The following is a 16579-nucleotide window of genomic DNA, read 5'->3' as shown; positions in this document are numbered from 1 at the left end:
CTGGATGACTGTATATGAGCAGCAGTGTAATATGAAGATATCCTGTGTAATATAGAGGAGGAGGAGAAGACATAAGTAGTGTAGCGGTAACCTCTGTCCTCAGTGTGGTGTTTTCTCTCTGGGAGAAGATTGTGTGTGTGTGCGCGCGCGCGCTATGGCTGCAGTAGGCTGTGTGTGTGCGCGTGCTATGGCTGCAGTAGGCTGTGTGTGTGCTATGGCTGCATTAGGCTTTGTGTGTGTGTGCGCGTGCTATGGCTGCAGTAGGCTTTGTGTGTGCTATGGCTGCATTAGGCTTTGTGTGTGTGTGCGCGCTATGGCTGCAGTAGGCTGTGTGTGCGCGCGCGCTATGGCTGCAGTAGGCTGTGTGTGCGCGTGCTATGGCTGCAGTAGGCTGTGTGTGTGCGCGTGCTATTGCTGCAGTAGGCTGTGTGTGTGCTATGGCTGCAGTAGGCTGTGTGTGCGCGCGCGCGTGCTATGGCTGCAGTAGGCTGTGTGTGTGTGCGCGCTATGGCTGCAGTAGGCTGTGTGCGCGCGCGCTATGGCTGCAGTAGGCTGTGTGCGCGCGCGCGCTATGGCTGCAGTAGGCTGTGTGTGTGCGCGTGCTATGGCTGCAGTAGGCTGTGTGTGTGCTATGGCTGCATTAGGCTTTGTATGTGTGCTATGGCTGCATTAGGCTTTGTGTGTGTGCGTGCGCGCTATGGCTGCAGCAGGCTGTGTGTGTGTGCACGCGCGCTATTGCGTGCCCCCACAGTGACCACCTATATCACTGTGTGACCTCTATTTCACTGTGTGACCCCCTATATATCACTATGGCTGACCTCTATATTACAGGTATCTGGCATTGTTAGTAGTGTTTCTTTAAGTATGGTGAATAGAAACATAGAAGACTGTCAGCAGGAAAAGATCGCCTGCTCCATCTAGTTTAGTTGTGAGTAGTTCAGGACATGGAGGCTGGAGACTGGCTGCATCCACTGCACACACAGGAGAAGCTGCTGTATATACAGTATTCCATTATTCCCTCAGAAGTCACCCCAGGATCATGTAGGACATTAGGGAGAAGCTGCTGAGCCAGTGTGATAAATAACTCCCCTGGTATATGACCGGACATTTATAAAGGAGCAGGAGTCAGGAGTCTGAGTTGGAGCTGCGGCTATAATACTGCTCCCTATACACAGGAATATAACTACTATAATACTGTCCCCTATATACAAGAATATAACTACTATAATACTGCTCCTATATACAAGAATATAACTACTATAATACTGCTCCTATGTACAAGAATATAACTACTATAATACTGCTCCCTATATACAAGAATATAACTACTATAATACTGCTCCCTATATACAAGAATATAACTACTATAATACTGCTCCTATACACAGGAATATAACTACTATTATACTGCCCCCTATATATAAGAATATAACTACTATTATACTGCCTAGACGTTTTCTTACATAGGTGATCTCTTTGAGCCTTCCTTGAATCGCTCGGTGCTGCTGATGTCTCTGTATAGCTGGTTCTCTTGCAGGTGTCAGTATCCCGGCTCCTCACACACGTGGCAGAGTATATTTACTTTCTGGAGTACTGTCACATCTCTGCTGTTACTCTCTCTCTCTCTGCCAGGGTCTTTCCGCTCTGTTAATGACCATGGCGCCGCCCTGCTGTCTATTTACACATGGAGCGCTATTACTACTTGTCCTGTGTAAACACCTGGGATCTTGTGAGGCGGCTTTTGTGTCTTAGATCACTGGGATTATTATGATAATAAAAGTGTAAACAATGTGACTAATCTGATGGGGCCCATGTGTACTACATGGCGGTGGTATATGGCAGTCAAAGCCACAGCTGTGTATAAATTTTATACTCATCGGGTCTCTTCTTTTTTTTTTTAGTGGGAAAAACCTCCTTAATCACAAGATTCATGTATGACAGCTTCGACAACACCTACCAGGTAACAAGGCCAGAGAGTACACCGGGGAGGGGAAACCTTCGCTATATTGGACATGGGGGGGGGGGGGGGGCTTAAAGGGACAGATCAGTAGGATCGAGTCTTCTCGACCAGTCCAAAAATCGTCCTGGCTGGGGGTGGCAAACTGGGAACTTGGCCTGAGCTCCCACTTAGGGGAGGTAACAGGAGTGGAGCCCACATAGGAAACCACAGTCAGATTTGCAGTAATATGTGCGAACTATATGGCAATAATGTGTGTGTGTGTAGTGTATATGTATGTATGTGTGTGTGTATATATATATATATATATATATATATATATATATATATATATATATATATATATAATATTTGTGTGTGTGAACTGAATTGCAGTGTTTGAGTAGTGCATTAAGGTATTATGCAAGAAATATAGGGCAGTACTTTGTAAAAACAATAGGAGAGTACTGCGTGAGAGCCATAGGTCAGTACTGTACAAAACGTATAGGGCAGTATTGTGCAAGGGCTATAGGACAGGGCTATTGGGCAGTACTTTGTGAGAGCTCATAGGGCAGTACTCTGTGAGAGCTCATGGGGCAGTACTCTGTGAGAGCTCATGGGGCAGTTCTCTGTGAGAGCTCATAGGGCAGTTCTCTGTGAGAGCTTATAGGGCAGTTCTCTGTGAGAGCTCATAGGGCAGTTCTCTGTGAGAGCTCATAGGGCAGTTCTCTGTGAGAGCTCATAGGGCAGTTCTCTGTGAGAGCTCATAGGGCAGTTCTCTGTGAGAGCTCATGGGGCAGTTCTCTGTGAGAGCTCATGGGGCAGTACTCTGTGAGAGCTCATGGGGCAGTACTCTGTGAGAGCTCATGGGGCAGTTCTCTGTGAGAGCTCATAGGGCAGTACTCTGTGAGAGCTCATGGGGCAGTACTCTGTGAGAGCTCATGGGGCAGTACTCTGTGAGAGCTCATGGGGCAGTACTCTGTGAGAGCTCATGGGGCAGTACTCTGTGAGAGCTCATAGGGCAGTACTCTGTGAGAGCTCATGGGGCAGTACTCTGTGAGAGCTCATGGGGCAGTACTCTGAGAGCTTATGGGGCAGTACTCTGTGAGAGCTCATGGGGGCAGTACTCTGTGAGAGCTCATGGGGCAGTACTCTGTGAGAGCTCATGGGGCAGTACTCTGTGAGAGCTCATGGGGCAGTACTCATCTGCTGCTATTATGTGAACTGTATAGGACAGTGCTTCTCAAACTGAGGCGCCCCCTAGTTGTTGGTGAGGCCCAGCTGAAGAGCCATTTTTCACACACGTAACTATGATCTGCACCGTCCTTTCGCAAAAATCTCCATTTAAACAACATTATTTATTTTGTACTCACTTTACTAGTATATAGAGCTTGGGAGACAGGTGAATGGTAGCCCTAGCATTACTTTCAGCTTTTAAATGGACTTTCACCACAGATGGTGAGGCCCAGGCACCCTCTTGGTCAGTCTGGTGAGGCCCAGGCACCCTCTTGGTCAGTCTGGTGAGGCCCAGGCACCCTCTTGGTCAGTCTGGTGAGGCCCAGGCACCCTCTTGGTCAGTCTGGTGAGGCCCAGGCACCCTCTTGGTCAGTCTGGTGAGGCCCAGGCACCCTCTTGGTCAGTCTGGTGAGGCCCAGGCACCCTCTTGGTCAGTCTGGTGAGGCCCAGGCACCCTCTTGGTCAGTCTGGTGAGGCCCAGGCACCCTCTTGGTCAGTCTGGTGAGGCCCAGGCACCCTCTTGGTCAGTCTGGTGAGGCCCAGGCACCCTCTTGGTCAGTCTGGTGAGGCCCAGGCACCCTCTTGGTCAGTCTGGTGAGGCCCAGGCACCCTCTTGGTCAGTCTGGTGAGGCCCAGGCACCCTCTTGGTCAGTCTGGTGAGGCCCAGGCACCCTCTTGGTCAGTCTGGTGAGGCCCAGGCACCCTCTTGGTCAGTCTGGTGAGGCCCAGGCACCCTCTTGGTCAGTCTGGTGAGGCCCAGGCACCCTCTTGGTCAGTCTGGTGAGGCCCAGGCACCCTCTTGGTCAGTCTGGTGAGGCCCAGGCACCCTCTTGGTCAGTCAGGCATTGCCTTGGTGAGGCTCCAGTAGAAAGTTTGAGAAGCACTGGTGTAGGGTACAGTGAGGCCCCACTCTGCTCTATGCCCACATTTTGTACAGTGTTACAGGGTTCCCATCCTAACAGCTGATTTGCTACAAAAAAAAGAATAATTTAATTTAAAACTTCTGTAAATATTTATATTTTATGTTTTAATTTTAACCCATTGCGGCTTATTTCTCTACAGGCAACAATTGGTATTGATTTCTTATCAAAGACAATGTATCTGGAAGACAGAACAGTAAGTATCCTTCTGACCGGGGGGGCGCTCTTGCCTCCTGTAGGAGTGGACTCTATAATCTGCGCCCTTAGAGGCCATCGTACCTGGAGCTCTGACTAATCCTTCTCTCCAATTTCCAATATTACTCCCCCCCCCCCCCCCACCCCCGCCCATTACCTTTGGAAAAATAAAGTTGTATAACATTGGTGTGTGGTTATACACCTGCTTAGCCGCTACCACCCCACAGCAATGGGCAATGCTCCCTGTAGAATATACTGTAAGAGGGGGGCGGCTCAGTGACTGACAACAAGGAAACCTGGAGGGAGGTGGAGCTTCATTAAAGGGGGCGGAGCTCTCCCTCCCATATCAGTGTTTTTGGGTGGGGTATGTCTTCAATATGTTTGACTGTCTTCCATCCCACAGATCAGATTGCAGCTCTGGGATACGGCGGGACAGGAACGATTCCGCAGCCTGATCCCCAGTTACATCCGCGACTCGGCAGCCGCCGTAGTAGTATACGATATAACAAGTAGGTATCCCAGCAGGCAGCCTTTTTGACGGTGTGTTTGTTTTTTCTCTCCCCCTCTCTCTGCTGTGCCGGCGGCTCGCCCCCCTCCCCACCACCACTTGTTAGGTCCGGCTGCAGCTCTGGGACACAGCAGGTCAGGAGCGGTTCAGGAGTTTGATCCCTAGCTACATTCGAGACTCCACTGTGGCTGTTGTTGTTTATGATATCACAAGTGAGTGTGGACGAGAACGTCTTTGCCTTTCCTATAATGTCGTCTGGTGGCCGTCACTGTGGTGCAGACCTGTTTATAACGGACAACCCCCAAGCTGCCATCTAGCAACCATCACCCCCCGAGGGGGCAGGTTGCCTCTTTTCTCTTCTCTCTCTCTCCTTACAGCTATAAGCAGTTGCCCTCCTTTCTTGCTTAGGTGAAATCAGTATTAGCTCTCCTCCAGAAGGGAATGAACTTGCCTATAGGTGGCGATAGAGAGACACATTTCTTTCTTCTAGAGGAGAACTAATTTGCATACTTTTCCCAGGAAACATTGCCTGTAAGAGACTCATCTCCTCAATGAAAACCAGTTCCTGTTGAAATTAGATCCTAAAAGAAAGAAGACGCCCCTCCCGCAGTCTCTGCAGCTTTGCAGGGAGCTCGGCTTACAGTCTTATATGTGGCAGTGGATAGTCGACCCCAAATATCAGACGCAGATAACACTACTAACCATACCGGCCCCAGTGTAGGAGTCCTGAAGCGTCCATACAGACTGTGTTGTGTCTGTCTCCTACCGACTGTGTCCTGTCCGGTGTCAAGGCTTGTTCCCATGTATACACAATGTTTGGGCGTGGGTTAGTGGGAGCAGTGACACCTAGTACATAGATTTGTGGGAGGTGTAAACAAAGGGATTAAAAAAAATTGCTATTTTCCTAAGCCAGCAGCGCCTCCCCTGCACTCCCAGGTGGCATGTGGTATTGCAGTTTTGCTGACTTTTACCTAATGCTACATAAGTGCAGTCACACACACACACACACACACACACACACACACACACACACACACACACACACACGTATGGCCAGGGTCTGTACAGATTCTGGTAGAAAATAAACATGGACATTCCCTTTAAGCTAATGTGAATTAGAGGCCCTTTCACTCCACTAATGGAGCACTTTAGGACCCTGTGACCTGTTTACTCCTAGAACCAGAGAGTAAACTTTGTGGGCACAATTGTAAGCTGTCGCCCTCTGATGCCCCTTTATAATTGTAAGTTGCCCTTTAACTATGGACATAAGGGGGGGTGGTAATCGATGCCCATCCCACACAGGAGTCACATGACACATTTTGTGCAGGCCTGGCTATTAGGAGGAGCTGTGTTATGTAAGGAGTCTGAAGGGTGGGGACTACATCTTCTGCTCCACTAGAATAGCGCCCCCTAGTATAGAGTATCATAAAGTAAACCTTCTCTGGTGACACTTGCCCTGTTGGGGGTCCTTGGTGTATACAGTCTGCAGTAGCCCTGTATGATGTCGCTGTCAGTCTCCATGGTCCGTTATAAGCGGAGAGCGCTGTGCGGTGCCTGCATGTCATGTGCTTGCCTTCTGTGCCGCTATGTCTTGTTCTTGTGTCTTGCACGTTTCACTGTTGTGCATGTTCTGCTCACAGCCCTAAGTGATGTGTCCATGTGCCGTCCTGTATTCATGTGTCTATAATCTGCTGTTAGATCATTAAAATCCTGAGGAGAAGCCATCGTGGGGGACACGGTGTCATCTCTGACCAGCTCCCTGCTGAGGCGGATTAGTCTCAGAGCTCTCCACCATGGATCACTAACACTGTCAGGTTTACTGGTCCCTAATTAACAACCAGCAGAATAGTGAGTGCAGCTCTGGAGTATAATACAAAATGTAACTGAGGATCAGTACAGAATCAGTAATGAAATGTATGTACACAGTGACCCCACCAGCAGAATAGTGAGTGCAGCTCTGGGATATAATACAGGATGTAACTCGGGATCAGTAATGTATGTACACAGTGACCCCACCAGCAGAATAGTGAGTGCAGCTCTGGGGTATAATACAGGATGTAACTCAGGATCATTAATGTTATGTATGTACACAGTGACCCCACCAGCAGAATAGTGAGTGCAGCTCTGGAGTATAAGGGTACTATTACACGGAACGAGAATTGGCCCTATCCGGCCGAATATCATTCTGTGTAATAAACACAACGATCAGCCGATGATCGTTGTCATCGACTGATCGTTGATATAGGTTCAGACCTATAATTGTCGGCCACTAACCGCACACAGCTACTTGTAATAGCGGTGCGCGGCCGGTGGCTAACGATTCGCAAAAGAATACATTACCTATCCATGGTCCAGGGCTCCTCCTGCTCCTCTTCTCCCCTGGTCCCGCGCAATGCAACTCCAGAGCGGCCTGTCTTAGCTGACGGCCACTGTGGTTAGTGATTGGCTGAGTGGCCTGTCAGCTATGACAGGCCGCTCTGAAGCTGCAGTGTGCAGGACCCGGGGAGAAGAGGAGCAGGAGGAGCCCTGAACCTGGGATAGGTAATGTATACCAGTTTGGCAAGGGCTGCAAGGACATCGGTAATGATGTACCTGCAGCCCTTGTTTAATGATTATTGAGCCGTGTAATAGGCCCTGTAAACAAGCGCCGATCGTCGCTCATTTACATTTATTATCGGTTCCCCATCGGCCCGTCTAATAGTACCCTAATACAGGATGTAACTCAGGATCAGTAATGTATGTACACAGTGACCTCACCAGCAGAATAGTGAGTGCAGCTCTGGGGTATAATACAGGATGTAACTCAGGATCAGTAATGTAATGTATGTACACAGTGACCTCACCAGCAGAATAGTGAGTGCAGCTCTGGGGTATAATACAGGATGTAACTCAGGATCAGTAATGTATGTACACAGTGACCCCACCAGCAGAATAGTGAGTGCAGCTCTGGGGTATAATACAGGATGTAACTCAGGATCAGTAACGTAATGTATGTACACAGTGACCTCACCAGCAGAATAGTGAATACAGCTCTGGAGCATAATACAGGATATAACTCAGGATCTCATTCCTTTTTGCGGTTCGTCACCCACTTCTGGGGCTCCTCTTCCATGGCACAGCTGACGCTCCTGGCTTTCATCTCATCTTTAGGGTTCTATACGTTAATCTTTAACCCTGCTATTTCCCGTCAGATGTGAACTCATTCCAACAAACGACAAAATGGATCGATGATGTCAGGACGGAGAGGGGGAGTGATGTCATTATCATGCTAGTGGGGAATAAGACAGACCTTGCTGACAAAAGGTAAAGCTCTGTGAATGACTGTGTGTCTGCAGGTTCCATGCTGTCTGCTTGTTCCTATAGAGGTGCTCAGAGATTCAGTGATGTCATAAGCCAAAGGCGAGCAATAGTATTTATAGCTTTTGCTGTGTTTTCTGGCTCAAGCAGTATAGCAGGTGGTCTTCAGTAACCCTCTATATCTTCTATTTACTCCTTAGGCAAGTCTCTATCGAGGAAGGAGAGAGGAAAGCCAAGGAGCTGAATGTAATGTTTATCGAGACCAGTGCAAAAGCCGGGTACAACGTAAAACAGGTGAGGGGATACCGATAAACATTGTCTTTTTTTGGAGGCTTGCAAAGGTGGAAAGGATTGATGTGAGCTGCATTTACCATATAGTCAAGGCCCAGAAGCCTCAGCCAGTAGGCGGATTAGGAGCAGGTGGGTGACTGAGGGGATGGAGATGCCTAATGTAGTATAAGGTATGTTATTTATATCCATGTTCCTCCTTTTACCCAGCCGTACTAGTGCTCTCAGGATCATCGAGCTCTCACCAATGGTGTGTACAGCTTGCATGTACAATGTTCGTTTAAGTCTCAATGTACTCACCAGTGATTGTTCCTCTATCTTCCAGCTCTTCAGACGCGTTGCAGCTGCTTTACCCGGTATGGAAAGTTCACAGGACAAGAGTAGAGAAGACAGTATCCTTTCATTTACCTGTAGAGGGCGTTGGTGGCAGGTCATTGTGTTTAGCTTTGACCTTCCAATTATACTGGAAATACTGGGGAGACATCAGTCAGTAGAACTAGGGGATGCTATCAGGAGTAGATCTTTGGTTTATTTCCTCTTCATAGTAATACATTTTACAACCACCCCTCCTAGTTTTATGATATGATTCCATGTAAAAAAAAAAAAAAACTGAGAAACTTAATTTGACCCCATAAATTACACCCGAGACTATAATACTGCCCCATGTGTACAAGAATATTTACCCTATACTACTGCACACTGTGTACAAGATTACACTATATAACTACTATAATACTGCTTCTATATACAAGAATATAACTACTATAATACCGCTCCTATATACAGGAATATAACTACTATGATACTGCTCCTATATACAAGAATATAACTACTATAATACTGCTCCTATATACAAGAATATAACTACCATAATACTGCTCCCTATATACAGGAATATAACTACTATAATACTGCTCCCTATATACAGGAATATAACTACTATAATACTGCTCCTATATACAGGAATATAACTACTATAATACTGCTCCTATATGCAAGAATATAACTACTATAATACTGCTCCTATATGCAAGAATATAACTACTATAATACTGCCCCTATATATACAAGAATATAACTACTATAATGCTGCTCCTATATACAAGAATATAACTACTATATTACTGCCTCTATATATACAAGAATATAACTACTATAATACTGCTCCTATATACAAGAATATAACTACTATAATACTGCTCCTATATACAGGAATATAACTACTATAATACTGCCCCCTATATACAGGAATATAACTACTATAATACTGCTCCTATATACAAGAATATAACTACTATAATACTGCCCCTATATACAAGAATATAACTACTATAATACTGCTCCTATATACAGGAATATAACTACTATAATACTGCTCCCTATATACAGGAATATAACTACTATAATACTGCTCCCTATATACAAGAATATAACTACTATAATACTGCCTCCTATATACAGGAATATAACTACTATAATACTGCCCCCTATATACAGGAATATAACTACTATAATACTGCTCTTATATACAGGAATATAATTACTATAATACTGCTCCTATATACAGGAATATAACTACTATAATACTGCCCTCTGTGGGCATGAATTTGAAATGAATGTCAACCAGAAGCATACTGCATAATTTCTATGATGTGGTCAGAAGGTGATGGTGGGTGATGGTGGTGGGGGTGGGGTTATATGTACCCGGTAATGGAGATACAGATTGCGGCTGCACTGATATGGCGCCTCTGAGGATGAAAGTCCTGTGTAGATGAGAGGAGCTTGTTATGTGGCAGTAATTGGGGTTAGATCCGGCCTGCGTTTGATGCCTGTATATCTGGAGGAGCCGGCAGCCTCGGGTCATTCATCTCTCGCTGTCTGGGATTTCTTTTCCATTCTCTCCTGTGATGTTTAGGTCCTCGCTGCGTTTGTAGAATATAATGATATAGAGGCGGCTGAATCTTCCGCTTACAGGACCTTGTGGTAGAATTAGATGAAAGCTGTTTAGGAAGAAATGTCCTTTAGATGCAATATTCAGGGACGGATTCAGGGAACACTGTGTTCTGTAAGAGTCAGGGGCCAGCAGGTGGCGCTGCCCCACAGTCTCCATGTTGCTGCTAGCGCTAATCAGGAGATCATCATTAAAAGGGGTTGTTCATCCAAATTTTTTGCCCCCAAACTACTCCTTTATACCAGGTCAGGGGTCACCCATGTGACCACCTTGCCCAATATGACTCAATTGTTGCATTTTCTTTAACCCTTTTCTTCACAGTGATTGACATCGAACTAAAGAAGCCTCAGGAAGCTCCTGTCAGTGAAGGCGGCTGCTCCTGTTAATCTTGCGCTTCCTCCATGTCTCCTCCTTCGTCAGAATCTTCACTACTTCTCCTCCTCCTTCCCCCTCTCCCCCATTAACTCTTCATTAACCACAGTGTGACTATGGGCTCACCCTTCTCACCTGTCCATCGCCGGCTCCACAGGATCATTTATGATATATAGAAATCTATACAGTGTCTCCATTATTTAAATGAATCTAATGGTATCAAGAAAACAAATCTGCCTGTTCTCGTTCTGTCTCACCGTTGAGTGGCGACATCGCAGGACACCGTGTATAAGTGCCGGATGTGGCCACCAAGACTCGCGTTGATGATGAGATACGGCCCGCACACCAGGGGCGCTACCATTTTATGGGCTGACCCATTTAATCTTTCAGGACCCCACGAGGCGCCTGCCTTAGCGAGGTGACTACACACTAATGACCTCCCCCTCTAAAAAATTAATGGTCCGTCCCACAGAATGGGCGCTTCCTCTGTGCGCGGGTTTCGGGAGGGTGTGGTCATATTCGCCACTGTTTTATATTGCAGCATGTTCCTGCTTCCGAGGGTGTGAATTGCTGCTTTGAATAGTTATCATTTTATTAACTTTTTTTTTGTTTGTTTTTTTTAAATAAAGTATAAATAATGCACTTTGTAATGTGGCCGAGCGGAATCACTAACAATGGCGGCGTGCGAGTGGCGGAGGAGTTACGGTCTGTACAACGAAACGCATAGACTGCTTGCATCTATGTCTGCAAGTCTCTTGTTATACCGGATGGAAGGAGGAAGCTGCCGAGATTGAGCTGCCTTGGTGTGAGGGGTGGGCGGTGTTCTCCCGTCTTGTAGATGAAAGGGCGGTATAAGCTTTCCATAGAGAAAACTGTTAAAAAAAATTGAGTGCAACCTGCAGTGTAAAGAATGGAGGGGTGTGTGTGTGTGTGTGTATGTGTGTATATATATATATATATATATATATATATATATATATATATATACACACACACACGCACATATACATATACACACACACACACACACACGCACACATACATACACATACATACATACATACATACATACATACATACATACACACGCACAGCACTTGTGTGAAGGTGGTGAACATGTAGAGGTACAGAACTATTGATATAGTGAAAACCTCCATTCTTTACCCTGCAGGACACAGAAGAACGTTGTAATAGAAGCCTATGAGTAAACAGCTTTATTTATAGAAGTATTTACACCTCCTTTGATCGTTGCGGCTGTGATGTCCGTGGTATACGAGCAGCAGGGGCCTAGGTCTAGCGCAGTACAATGTCTTCTGTCTGTCGTACGGGGCACTACTTATGTTATTTCTCTTGGTATTAATAAAAGTCCAGTTTTTTTTCATGGGAATATTTGTAATGTCAGTTCCGGTCATTTCCTGGTGGTGAAGATGTGGATGTAATTCTCTTAAAGGAATGTGCACCCTTTTAAGGGTACGTTCACACTTACTGGATCCGCAGTGTATTTTCTGCTGCGGATCCGCAGCAGATTTCATTTAAATAACTGAACACCGCATCAAATCTGCCGCGGATCCTGTAGGTGTGAACGCACCCTAAAGTAGTTTCCCCCCCCCCCCCCCCCCCCCCCCCCCCCCCCCCCCCCCAAATAATTGTCAGGCTGCTGTACAGTGCAGTTCCTCTACTAAATACTGAGAAAAGGGTCTGAATAAACAATGTATACCAAGGGTGCCTTTACACACAGAGATTTATCTGACAGATTTTTGCAGCCAAAGCCAGGAACAGGTCATAAAGGATACAGATTTCTCCTTTTCAAATCCATTCCTGGCTTTGGCTTCAAAAATTTGTCAGATAAATCTCTGTGTAAAAGCACCTTTATCTATCCTTGGGCCTCGTAGCTTTTCCAGCTGCAACGTCACATACTCGGCTGATCGAGACAAGCTAGCGAGACCCAGGCGCGGCACAGGACTGGTAAGTATACATTGTTTGTTTATCAAGTTCCTGCACCCCCCTGCCTGAATGGTTTTACTTTCATGGGACTTTTTAAAGTAATAGTTTATGCAACATTTTATTAATCACCTTGTATTAAAGGGGTGACATTTATTTTTTTCTTTTTCAAATCAACTGGTGTCAAAAAGTTATACAGATTTGTAATTTTTCTTCTGTTTTAAAAAAACAAACAGGTCTTCCAGTACTTATCAGCTACTGTATGTCCTGCAGGAAATGGTGTATTTTTTCCAATCTGACACACTGCTCTCTGCTGCCACCTCTGTCCATGTCAGGAACTGTCCAGAGCAGGAGAGGTTTTCTTTGGGGATTTGCTGCTGCTCTGGACAGTTCCTGACATGGATAGAGGTGGCAGCAGAGAGCACCAGGTCAGACTGGAAAAAATACACCACTTCCTGCAGGACATACAGTAGCTCATAAGTACTGGAAGACTTGAGTGTTTTAAATATAAATAAATTACAAATCTGTATAACTTTCTTACACCAGTCTCTTTTGAAGATTTTTTTTTTTCCCCCGTTGGTTTCTCTTTAAAGTGTCCGTTTCCCAGTACCTGGCTATAACAAGGTCATTGCTCAGAATCTCTGCACTCACTGAAGTCAAATGGCAGGAAAGTAATCTAAGCTTGTGAATTAGGGTACAAACACACACCCTATACGCAGCAGATCTGCAGCAGATTTGGTGGTGCAGATTTGATGCTGTGTTCAGTTATTTAGATCTAATCTGTTGCGTATTTGCTGCGTATTGCAGCAGTAAATAGGCTGCGTATACGGTTGGGTGTTTGTACCCTTAGTGTAGATAATCCTCCTGCTTGGTGTACTATGAGTCTGGTTTGCACGTATGGGTCTTAAAGGTACAAAACATGGCCGCTTTTGCCCCACTCTTGTCTCCAGGTCAGGTGCGGTTTGCAATTAAAACGACTCTGTACCCACAATCTGACCCCCCAAACCACTTGTACCTTCGGATAGCTGCTTTTAATCCAAGCTCTGTCCTGGGGTCCGTTCGGCAGGTGATGCAGTTATTGTGCTAAAAAAAACAACTCTTAAACTGGCAGCCCCGTGCCCAATGGTTATGGCTTAGATTGTGTATGCATTAGGCTGGCACACCCTCTCTGTCCCTCCTCATCATTAGGAATGCTCCAGGCAGATTGTCTCCTATTCATCAGCTGTGTGAATACTGAACATGGGCTGGATCGTTAAGGCACCTGTGCAATGTTCACTGCAGAGGAATAGGAAAGATGCTGCCAGTGGCATTCCTAATGAAGAGAGTGGGGAGGAGGGACAGAGGGGTGGTGCAAGGTTAGGGCACAGACACTCTAGGCCACGCTAGTTTGACACAGCGCTGCAAGTTTAAAAGTTGTTTTTTTGCGACAATAACCGCATCACCTGCTGAACGGATTCCAGGACAGATCTTGGATTAAAAGCAGCTATCCGAAGGTACAAGGGGTTTGGGGGGGGTCAGATTGGGGGTACAGAGTCGCTTTAAGGGGGTAGTGAAGAGTGTGATGTGGGGAGGGGTAGATTAAGAGGTTCACATCTTATGCTGCGTTTACACGGAACGATTATCGCGCGAATTTGCATGATAACAATCGAACTCGAACGATAATCGTACGTGTAAACGCAATGAATGATTAAGCGACGAGCGAGCAATCGTTCATTCTGATCTTCCCACATGTTCTCAAATCGTCGTTCGCAAAAAAATTCGCAGAGCGTTCCGTGTAAACAGGCGTTCACCGATTTTACCTATCTGCGAGATAGGCTTAAGCGATCGCAAAACGAATCTTCCGTACGATATATCGTTCCGTCTAAACGCTGACTGTTATAAAAAAAAAAAAAAATTGTTACTTCGAAATCGTTAATCGTACGATCGGGCGAATTATCGTTCTGTGTACACGCAGCATTATTTTGCTCTATTAAACTAACATGGTCACCTTCATAGATGGGAGAGATACATCATACAGGTGACATTGAGGCCAGAATGACTGATACCACTCCGCGATACTGACAGATGATTGATGATTACAAGTGTGAAATAAACCAGAAGCAGATAAAAAAAAAAGTTGTTGTGACAGACCAGGCCGTACAATGTTCTAAGGTTTCCGACCACTGCAAACCGCATTGTGACTCCTTTAAGGGAAACCCCCCCCCCCTAAAAAAAACTATTATTTTTAAGTGACCTTTACATGACCTTTCTTTATGCGACCTGGATAATAAATTTAAATAAAAAAATATATATATACTACTCCCAGTGTGTCCTGAGAGCTGCGGGGATGAGTCATTACCGCGATGATGTCAGCGTACATTACAGATTAGACTCTATAGCTCTATCGATCGCAGGATGATGTAATGCTCCTCAATTCCCATAATGCACTGCTGGTCCTTTATAAAAAATCAGGACACTCTTCTCCTTGAATCTCTTTTATGCTCCTATCTGCATCCAGAGACTGAAAACTGGTTCTGACTTAAAGGGGTACTCCAAGTGAAAATGTTTTCAATTCATCTGGTCTCATAAAGTTATATAGATTTGTAAATTACTTCTATATAAAAAATGTCACGTTTTCCAGTACTTATCATCTGCTGTATGTCCTGCAGGAAGTGGTGTATTCTTTCCAGTCTGACACAGTGCTCTCTGCTGCCACCTCTGTCCATGTCAGGAACTGTCCAGAGCAGGAGAGGTTTTCTATGGGGATTTTGTACTGCTCTGGACAGAGGTGGCAGCAGAGAGTACTGTGTCAGACTGGAGAGAATACATCACTTCCTGCAGGACATACAGCAGCTGATAAGTACTGGGAGACTGGAGATTTTTAAATAAAAGTAATTTACAAATCTACATATTTTTCAGACACCAGTTGATTTGGACAAAAAAAAGATTTCTTTGGAGTGCCCCTTAAATATGTCTCACAGCTGATGGATCATCACAATTGTTTCCAGTTTTTGTGTGCAATATAAGGGTGCGTTCACACTAGGGAATCCGTGTGGATTTCGCACAGATTTCCTAGTGTGAACCCACCCTAGCAGAGCAGCACAAATGTCTCACCTGCGCTGATGGTTTGTTACAATGTATCAGTGAAGGTAGAGCATTAATCTGGAGTCCAGGATTGTTTAGACAGGATACAATTGTAACAAACTCTGTCAGTGCAAGTTTTTAGCTTCTGGGTGTAAACATAAAAGTTCCCTTTCACTGACAGCTAGCAGAGATCCTAGAAATGACATGCAGATTCTGTTTAGAAAGTTGCAGTATAAAAAAAGTTATAATTCATTGAATATTACTGTCAATCAAGGCTGAAGAGGTGGGAAGAAGCTTCTGGGGACCGCCCCTATGACTCCCAGCATGAAAGAGATGTTTCACCTCCTCTCTCCCCCTCCCATCCCTTATCCCTACCTGATTGACAGTCCTCAGTAGTTTAGGAGTTTGGTAATGTCACTTTGCACCAGAGGATAAAAGCCATTTTCTATGTTCTGGAAGCACAGACAGATATATGGAAGGTACCATGTGTCTCCTTGACCTCACAGCATCTAACACCACCAGCAGTATGAATGGTGAATTGCAGATGACAGATTCCCATTATGGTCACAGTGACTATAACTCTGCTGCCCCTGCTGGTGATACAAAGGCAATGCAGAATTATGGTATCAGCAGTTCTGCAAGTAGATCGCCTCCTAGTACATAGCTAGTCCTGCGCTCAGCTGAGAAGTAATACAATTGTATCCAGTGTAGACAATGCTCTGTGAGCTCCAGACTGATGCATTGTACATAGCTAGTCCTGTGCTCAGCTGTATCCAGTGTAGACAATGCTCTGTGAGCTCCAGACTGATACATTGTACATAACTAGTCCTGCTCTCTCCTGTATCCAGTGTAGACAATGCTCTGTGAGCTCT

General features: G+C 45.5%; 1 protein-coding gene across 4 annotated transcripts in view; it reads left to right on the top strand.

Moving 5' to 3' along the window:
• Positions 1 to 16579, top strand: part of RAB6A (RAB6A, member RAS oncogene family) — a 177519-nt gene that overhangs the window by 16606 nt on the left and 144334 nt on the right. Inside the window, exons 2-8 of one of the 4 annotated variants that reach the window (XM_069969582.1) lie at positions 1902 to 1960; positions 4235 to 4288; positions 4902 to 5007; positions 7987 to 8098; positions 8293 to 8386; positions 8706 to 8772; positions 10653 to 11345. In XM_069969582.1, the coding sequence (XP_069825683.1) occupies positions 1902 to 1960; positions 4235 to 4288; positions 4902 to 5007; positions 7987 to 8098; positions 8293 to 8386; positions 8706 to 8772; positions 10653 to 10717 (557 nt within the window). In that variant the 3' untranslated portion in view covers positions 10718 to 11345. Of the gene's footprint in view, positions 1 to 1901; positions 1961 to 4234; positions 4289 to 4690; positions 4797 to 4901; positions 5008 to 7986; positions 8099 to 8292; positions 8387 to 8705; positions 8773 to 10652; positions 11346 to 16579 lie in introns of those variants that run through there. The other 3 variants (XM_069969581.1, XM_069969580.1, XM_069969579.1) reach the window with 3 other exon arrangements.

The sequence above is a fragment of the Dendropsophus ebraccatus genome, chromosome 5 (assembly GCF_027789765.1).
Source record: "Dendropsophus ebraccatus isolate aDenEbr1 chromosome 5, aDenEbr1.pat, whole genome shotgun sequence".
Lineage (NCBI taxonomy): Eukaryota > Metazoa > Chordata > Amphibia > Anura > Hylidae > Dendropsophus > Dendropsophus ebraccatus.
Note: the sequence above shows the minus strand (reverse complement) of the source record. Positions and strands in the feature narration are given on the sequence as shown.